Source organism: Colobus angolensis, unplaced genomic scaffold, assembly GCF_000951035.1.
Source record: "Colobus angolensis palliatus isolate OR3802 unplaced genomic scaffold, Cang.pa_1.0 Scaffold113, whole genome shotgun sequence".
Classification (NCBI taxonomy): domain Eukaryota; kingdom Metazoa; phylum Chordata; class Mammalia; order Primates; family Cercopithecidae; genus Colobus; species Colobus angolensis.
Genome location: NW_012112364.1, coordinates 167,788 through 176,994, shown reverse-complemented (window position 1 = coordinate 176,994; position 9,207 = coordinate 167,788). Strand labels below are relative to the sequence as shown.

Below are 9,207 nucleotides of genomic sequence, written 5' to 3'. Positions count from 1 at the left end.
AAAAAAAAAAAACCTCACTGGAATATTACTGCCAAATTCCATTAGGGTCGTGGGTAAAGATCATATACTAGCATTTACACAAGCAGAAATACCAAAGTAAATGTATGAAAAAAACTTTGATAATAGTAGTTAAAATCTAAATGTAAATAGCAAGGTGCTCATTTGCTGTGGGGTTGCTGGAAAAGTATTAAAAACTTATAAATTCATGGTGTCTGATATGCTTTGGAAAACAATTTGGTTCTATGTACTAAGCTCTAAACCACTTCTACTTTATTTTTTTGTGTTTTTTAAAAAATTTTTAAAGACCAATTTCTTAATACTTTACTTTTTTTAAGGAAAAAAATACTTCCTACAGAAGAAAAAAATTAAGTAGATGAGTATGTTCATTGCATTGTAATTCATGATGCCAAAAATGGAAGATATTGGGAGAAAAATTATTGAGCATCAACTGGGTAGACTACAATGCAAGCGAACATTAAGCGTGAAGGGATAGTTAGAAACATAGGGCAGTGTTTGTGTGAAAACGTCTGAGTCGAAAATTATGTGCATACTGGTGAATGATGTAAAGTAATTATGGATATCTGAAAGGGAATGTGACAAAAAAATTTAGAGATTTTATTTATCTTTGCTGCAAATGTAGATAAATTCTTTTCTGCATGTTATGAATTCATATCTTTGTGGATATATTGTTTCAGCTAGATGCTGGTGTGCCAGAAAAAATAAGCCTGATTTCCAGAGATGAGAAGAGTGTACTTGTGGTGACCTACAGTGACTTAAAGCGCTGCTTTGAAAATACTTTTCAAGAACTGATTGCAGCTGCGAATGGTCAGTTGTAGTATTTGCTAAAAAAGCACGCAGGACATGGCTAAGGAACTTAACCAATAGCAAATTGCACTACAGCTGAACTTTTCATCATCTCACTCACATTTGGGAAACGAACAGGAGATGAGCGAAGCTGCTTGCACTTCAGTCAGGTACACTGTTACTTGAAAGGAAGAATGTTTCACTTACCCAAGAGCTATGGCTGCCATTGGAGGCTATATCTGTGAAGAATTTATTTTAGATTTAGGAGCACCATCAGGTGAATGATGTTCCTGCTTTTGTTTTTTCCACTTGTATATGCACTAATTTTAATTTTTTAAAGACTTTTTCTGATCTTTGAACTTTTGCCACATTGTATACTTATTAAGGGAAACTGTTTGCAAGGACATTTTTGGGAAGCAATGCTGGGCAGCGTTTTTACCATTGAGGGTTGCAGAATTTGCTCTTTTTGGGACGGGTTGCCCTGAATAACATTATGGACCAGGTAAATAATTTCATAGAAGTTCAGTATAGTACATCATTCTCATAAGAGTATTGTATGCAAGCTCTCTGTATGCCACCCACTGTTAGTTCAAATTGAGATTTTTGTTTTGTTTTGTTCATAAGAACAAACCAAGAAAATACCAGTGAATTGTTGGATATGAGTTCCCTTGTTAGTTGATTTAAATCCTTTCTGAATAAAGATCAGATAAACAGTAACTGAAGGAGCATGTATAGCTCTTTCCTTCAAATTCAACTAGAGCCTTTTTAAAAAGACATTTGCCTGCTAGTCAGATATATTTACATTTATGCAAATTTTTAAAATAGAAAATTAAGAAATTGTGTTAACGGCCTAAAGTTCAGGAGCATATTACTTTAGGTTCTTTCCAGTTTGCTTTTTTTTTTTCCTTTTTTTTCTTTCTTTTTTTTTTTTTTTTGTAAGAAGTTCTGCTCTTTGAACCACAGCTTTATTATGGTCCTTTACACTGGAGACAGACACAGAGACACTGTTCAGAAGATGAACTGAACTCAGCAGTGGTCTGGTCTCAAGAGCTTTCTGATATTTTACAGCCTGAATTTGGAGGGATAACGATCTGCTGTGCCTTTGCAGTCACTGCTTAGCCCAAAGTAATAGTACTTTTGATAATAACTCACTCTGTGCGATATTCCTGAATAAGTCCATCTCAAAAGTTTGGAATTTTCCTCCTCTTAACTTTCTTAATATTTGGACATGCATTTGTCGCCAAACTTGGGTATTCATGGAATTTCTAGTAAATGAAATACCTATACTTTGATACTGAAGACTGCCAAATACATAGGAATTTTCTTTCTTAAAATCAGTAATGAAGACTATCTCCTTTCCCAGCACTGAATGTTTTACTAGCACTGGGTGCTCACCACGCAACGATGAAGAAAATGTGGAAACTCAAAAGGTCAGGACAGACTCACAAGCACTTGCAACTGATGTTACTGTCTTCAATTTTAATAATTACACATATTTGTATATTTCAGAGAAGTTTTTAGTATTTCTCTGTTCACTTTTTATAAGCTTTAAAATGATTTTCTCTGCCTTGAGATTTGCATCAAGAAAAAGCACCTCTCTTCACCTGAAAGCTTTGAAGACTAGAGACACGCTTTACACGTTTTAACAAGTATATTGAGTCCACGTTTGGTAGCATCAGTTGTTGAGTTAAAAAGAAAATTATTGCATTTGATCTGGATGGATTTTAAAAGAACATAATGTTCAATATTAAAAGGATAATTAACATTTGCCACCGTAATGTTCTTTTTTATGTAAAAAGAACAAGAACTTGGAGACATTAACATGCAAAAGTCTTTTATCATTAGCTCATGTATTTGAAGAAGAGCAGCTGTCTTTTTATATGTTTTTTGACAAATCATATTGTAATTCTTTTGTACAAAAAAGAACTACTTGTATTCTAGAAGAAATATGAAATGCTTAATTTATAAGCGGGCTGGAGATTTTTTCCAATATTGTTTTCTTTGAAAATGAAAGGGGATCATCTATTTAGTTTTGGGGTCTGGGAACTTTTTGAAAATTTAATTTGTGGACCAATGTTTTGTGAAAGCTGAAGAGGGCAGGGGTTAAAATAGGGCTTGAATTTCTCATTCTGTATAGACCAGCAAACTTCCCTCTGCAAGGCAAGTTTACATCACAAATCCAAGAATGTTTGCATCCTAAACGCTAGTTTGCTTCAGCCCCTAGTTAACCTCAGGACTTGGTTTGCATATCAAAGGTAGACAGCTGATATGTTTTCATGAATAAATATTGTCAGCCAGAAAAGGTTGGTGTCAGGTAATGCATATTTTTTTAAGCCTTGTTTTATATTTATTTTTCATTTAGTTTTTATTGGGAATGGTTTTCAAAGAACTCTCAGTTCTGCCTAGGTGTTTTTGGGGGAGCCCTGTTTTCCATAGTGTAATTCCATTTAAGAGGTTGTCTAAAAGTCTTTTTAATTCATAGAAAGATTTTAATATCAGAGAGTAGTCAAATTAAGGATATAAACTTTCCACACCTTCCTGTCGTGACAGATAAAAGCACAGAAAGGACAACCCTTGAAATCATGTAACATTGGTCATTTCCAGTTTTTGTACCTGTTTTAAATTCTGTTAGTGTATTTACTTCACTGTAAATATTTTTGAGGGTACCTTTGTATTTTGCTTTTGACCTTGGTTCTGTGATTTGGATGTCAGCAACTTCCCTAAAAAGCACCAGTATGTTAAGTTCTAATGTCATGACCCAATTTGTGTTATTCATCTTTAATCCTGTTTTCAGTCTCTATGTGTACAGCAGTATTTTTAATAAAGAATTACAGAGATAACTTTGTCCTTTTCTGGCACTGTTCATATAACAAGATGATGTTTATCTTACGATTGGGTTTTAAAAGGTTGGTTATTTCCTCTGCATTTTGGAGGAATTTTTGTATTTGGATGAATTGGCAGCAATTTTTTTTTTTTTTTTTTTTGAGACGGAGTCTCGCTCTGTCGCCCAGGCTGAAGTGCAGTGGCCAGATCTCAGCTCACTGCAAGCTCCGCCTCCCGGGTTTATGCCATTCTCCTGCCTCAACCTCCCGCGTAGCTGGGACTACAGGCTCCCGCCACCTCGCCCAGCTAGTTTTTTGTATTTTTTGGTGTGTTAGCCAGGATGGTCTCGATTCCTGACCTCGTGATCCGCTCGTCTCGGCCTCCCAAAGTGCTGGGATTACAGACTTGAGCCACCGCGCCCGGCCAGCAAATTTATTCATTAATTTATCAAATAGTCCTTACGTCTTACCTCCTGTGTCCTTGGATCTGTTCTAGGCACTAAGACAGATATGGGGACTTGGTGTTTACAGAATATATAGTTATACCCAGACATCTTCATATAATACATGACTAACAGTATAGTTCAGGAGAGAAGACTACTCATGAGAAAGCATAGGGAGTGATACGTAGCCAGTCTTCAATTTAATACTTAATGTATCATATAGGTGAGGGGTATCCCTTCCCCAAATTCTCCAGAATCATTATTTAGACTATAAGGACAGATAAAATATGGCAAAATGTTAACATTTGTTGAACCTAGGTAGTTAGTATTTAGTGTTGAGTTTTTTTTCTGTGCATTGAAATGAAAAGTTGAAAACAAAAAACAATATGGTAAGCACCCCACCCCCACCCCCCAACTACTGTTTCACTTCCGGAGGTTTCAGTTACCTGAAGTACAGTTAAGATATTTTGAGGCAGGGAGACCATATTCACTCAACTTCTATTTTAGTATATTGTTACAATTTCTCTCGTTATTTTTGTTAATCTCTTGCTATGCCTAATTAATAAATTAAACTCTATCATAAGTGTGTATGTACAGGAAAAAACATAGTGTATACATAGGGTTTGTACTATCCACTGTTGCAGGCATTCACGGGGGGTCTCGAACCATATCCTTCATGGATAAGGGGCAACTACTAGACAGATGTGGTAAGGTGCTTGAGGCATAGGTGAAGGGTAATTAGAATAAAAAGGAGAGATTATTTCCAGCAGCATGACTTGGTTTTAGGAATTCAGAGGAGAGAAGAAGTGCAGGGAGGGCTTTTGTGTAGAGGATATTGAAAGAAATTGTGGATTCAGATGGAAATCAAATGACCATTGTAGGTCATGGGATAAAAGGTAGACTAGTCTCCTAGAATGGAGTGTTTGGAGGATCTTTCAGCTTTAAATTTCTTAGGAGGAAACATTAGGAATATTGTTTTGTTTTTTGAGACAAAGTCTAGCTTTGTCACCCAGGCTGGCATGATCTGGGCTCGCTGCAACCTCTGCCTCTTAGGCTCAAGCGATTCTCCTGCCTCAGTCTCCCGAGTAGCTGGGATTACAGGTGCCCACCACCATGCCTGGCTAATTTTTGTATATTTAGTAGAGACAGGGTTTTACCATGTTGATGAGGCTGGTCTTGAACTCCTAACCTCAAGTGATCCACCCGACTCGGTCTCCCAAAGTGCTGGGATTACAGGTGTGAGTCACCACATCTCGCTTGCTCATTCTTTAGTTTATTGAATGCCTGTTACATGCCAGGTGTTGTTCTAGGAACCAAGAGAAATGCTGTGACCGCAACAGACAACAATTTTCTGCTGCTTAAGAGCTTCCATTCTAGCAGGGAGAAGACAGATACATGGTACATGAGCAGGTAATAATGGTTTTGAGAGGAAAGCAGAGTAAATGGTGTGAATTGACAGATTTGGCAAATAAAAATACAGAACACCCAGTTGAATCTGAATTTTGGATAAATGGATAACTTGTTTTAGCATGAGTATATATCTCTCAAGTATTGCATGGGACATACACTAAAAAATGGTATGTCCCAGTGTTGCATGGGACATATATATATACTAAAACATTCTCTGTTGTCTGTCTGCGATTCACATTTCCTTTGGCCATCCTGTGTTTCATCTTGCAACTCTAGATATGAGGAGTGTGGTTGGTGGGGGTACAATTTCACGTGGAGTAGTGGTCTGGAAAGGAGGCCTCACAGTATGTGAGCAAGGACTTGAAGGAGATGGAGGAGTCTGCCATGTGGATATCTAGGGGTAAAGTATTCAGGTGAGGGAATGTGTCAGAGCCTTTGCAGAACAGCAAGGGAGCGACTGTGGTGGAGCAAATGTGGTAGAGCCAAGTTAAGTAGGAACGACGTCAGAAAGGTCTGTAGGGAAGGGGTGTGTCCTGTGGACCATTTTAAGTATTTTGGCTTTTACCCCCAGTAGAAGAGGAAGCTGCACCGGACGAGGTGGCTCACGCCTGTAACCCCAACGCTTTGGGAGGTCGAGGCAGGCAGACCACGAGGCCAGGAGATGGAGACCATCCTGGCTGACACGGTGAGACCCCGTCTCTATCAAAAATACAAAAAATTAGCCGGGCGAGGTGGCGGGCGCCTGTGGTCCCAGCTACTCGGGAGGCTGAGGCAGGAGAATGGCAGGAACCCGGGAGGCGGAGCTTGCAGTGAGCCGAGACTGCGCCACTGCACTCCAGCCTGGGCGACAGAGTGAGACTGTCTGAACAATAAAAAATAAGAAGCTGCAGGAGGATTTTCAGCAAAAGAGGAACATGATAGGACATTTTAAAAGGATCACTCTGGCTATGGCGTTGTGAACAGACTGAGGGAGGAAGTGAGGTGCTGGCGTGGTGGGAAACTCACAGCATCCAAGTGAAGGATGTTGGATTTCAAAACCCATGTCTTTTGAGTTTTGGTGGTTTTTTGTTTTGTTTTGTTTGAGACGGATTCTCACTCCATTGCCCAGGCTGGAGTGCAGTGGTGCCGTCTTGGCTCACTGCAACCTATGCCTCCTGGGTTCAAGCGATTCTCCTGCCTCAGCCTCCCGAGTAGCTGGCACCCACCACTATGCCTGGCTAATTTTTATATTTTTAGTAGAGATGGAGTTTCACCATGTTGGCCAGGCTGGTCTCGAACTCCTGACCTCAGGTGATCCGCCTGCCTCAGCCTCCCAAAGTGCTGGAATTACAGGCGTGAGCCAAAGACCCCAGCCATCTTTGAGTTTTAAAACCCACCTGTGGCTGAGCGCAGTGTCTCACACCTGTAACCCCAGCACTTTGGGAGGCCGAGGCAAGTGAATCACCTGAGGTCAGGAGTTCAAGACCAGCCTGGCCAACATGGTGACAGAACGAGACTGTCTCAAAAAAAAAAAAAAACCAGATGGAGTAGGGTGGTAGCAGTAGAGGTGGTGCAGAGTGACTGGACTCCAAATATGTTTTAAATGTAGAGCCAACAGGGATGTCCTGATTCATTGGATATGGACAAAGAAGAGAGAAGTCAGGAATGACTAAGATTTTGGCTTGCTGGTCAGGCTCAGTGGCTCACACCTGTTAATCCCAGCACTTGGGAGGTCAAGGTGCACAGACCACCTGAGCCCAAAGTTTGAGACAGGCCTGGGCAACATAGTGAGACCTCATCTCCACAAAAAGTAAAATTGACCAGGCATGGTGTCATGCACCTGTAGTCCCAGCTACTCCCAGCTACTCAGGAGGCTGAGGTGGGAGGATTGGTTGAGCCCAGGAGGTCAAGGCTGCAGTGCACCAAGATCGTGCCACTGCACTCCAGCCTGAGTGACAAAAGTAAGACCCTGTCTCAAAAAAAAATTTTTTTTTTTGGCTTGATGCTGACAGATAGAGGATTCTACTGAATTGGAAGAGACTGTTGTAACAAAGAGTCTACGGGACAGGGGAGGATGGAGAAACGGGAGAAGACAATCTGGGAGTTTGGTCCGAGGCCCATTAAGTTTGAGATGTTTAGTACACATTTGTTCTGGTTATTTGTTTTGTAAGAACTCCACACTTTATGGCATAAAACAAGCATTTTATTCCGTTCGGGGATTCTGTGCGTCAGGAATCTGAGCAAGACACAGCAGCGACGCTTGTCTCTGCGCCATTGTGATTGGGCCTCGGCTGGGAAGTTCCAATGGCTGGGGGCTGGAATGACTTGAAGGCTGGGCTCAGCTGGCTGCTGTCTATGGGAGCACCTTCAGTTGGCCTCCATGTGGCTGAGGTTTCTCCAAGTATGGCTGCTGGGTCCCTCGCAGGAACTGTTGAAGAGTGAGTGTATCAAGACTCAGGAAATGCATGATCTTTTCTGACCTGGCCTCCAAGCCATGCAGTGTCCCTTCTTTCACATTCCATTGATCACGAGTGAGTCCTAAAGCCAGCTCTGATTCTAGGGGAGGGGACATTGCCACCGGTCGTGCGAGATGGGAGATATTCTTGCAGCTTTCTTGAAAAATACAATAGAATATCTTTGAAAAATACAGTACAATATCTTTGAAAAAATACACCAGTATTTGAAAAAAATTCAGTCTGCCAGAGCATCCAGGAGAGATGTCAGGTTAGCACTTGTGTGTATATATGAGTTTAGAGTGTTGCAGCGGGTAAGGAGAATCTGTTCTGTCAATGAAAGTCATCATATGGGTGTCACTGAAAGCCCTGAGATTGGTTGAGATCATGAAGGGAGTCGGTATAGACTGAGAAAAGAAAGCTTCAAGGACGAGCCCTGGAGTAACTAGAGCAATGTTCAAAAGTCAGGGGAAAGAGGTAAAACCAGCAAAAGAGACAGAAGTAGCCAGTGAGATGGGAAGAAGAAAGTATCATGTCCTGGAACCAAACTGCAGTTGTTTTTGTGAATAAGTGTCAAGCTGTTGAAGTGTCAAATAAGAATGGGACTGGGAGTTGGCCATTGGATTTATCAATGCGGAGTCACTGGTGACCTTAGCAAAAGCAGTTTCGGTAAGTGAGTGTGAAAGCTAGGTTTGAGTGTGTTTAAGAGGGAGTGGGAGGAGGGGAGTTGGAAACAAGTAATAATAACTAATAACCAACTCGCTCATGGGATTTTGCTGTAAAGGGAAATAGAGAAATTGGGTGGTAGCTAGAGGAGAAAGTACAGATGAAAATTTTGTGACATGGGAGAAATAACATGTATGTTCCAGTGGAAGAGGGGAAAATTGATAGTGGGAGGGGGTGGAGAATTGCTAAAGCAATAGCTTCAAGTCTGAGAGGAAAGGACGCCGGTGTGTTGTGGGCTGGCCTGCTAGAAGGGCTGCACAGTTTAAGGGGACATAAGCTTGGAGGTGGGGAGACATGACAAGTGGGGTCTTCGGGTTCTTTAATCTTCCCGTTGACGTAAAGGGTATACTAATAGTACCTATCATGTTAGATTGCCTTGAAAATAAGTGTATTCCTTTAAAGCACTCTAAATAGTTGCTGGCACATATTGGGCACTCACATGATAGCAATGATAGCAATTACTAGCTATCACTGCTTCCCAAATACCAATCTGTGGAACAACATGTGTTCATTAGTTTATTCTAGTACAAATGAAAATGGGAAAAAGAAGGATAATAGAGGTATGTTTCA

At 40.7% G+C, this 9,207-nt stretch overlaps 1 protein-coding gene across 2 annotated transcripts in view; it reads left to right on the top strand.

The window, feature by feature from the left end:
• PAN3 (PAN3 poly(A) specific ribonuclease subunit) overlaps positions 1–3,644 on the top strand; it is a 158,656-nt gene extending 155,012 nt beyond the window's left edge. For both annotated transcript variants that reach the window (XM_011958276.1, XM_011958281.1), the window contains one exon: positions 696–3,644. In XM_011958276.1, coding sequence (XP_011813666.1) covers positions 696–836 — 141 coding nt within the window. In that variant the 3' untranslated portion in view covers positions 837–3,644. The remainder of the gene's footprint in view (positions 1–695) is intronic.
• The last annotated feature ends 5,563 nt before the right edge of the window (positions 3,645–9,207 follow it).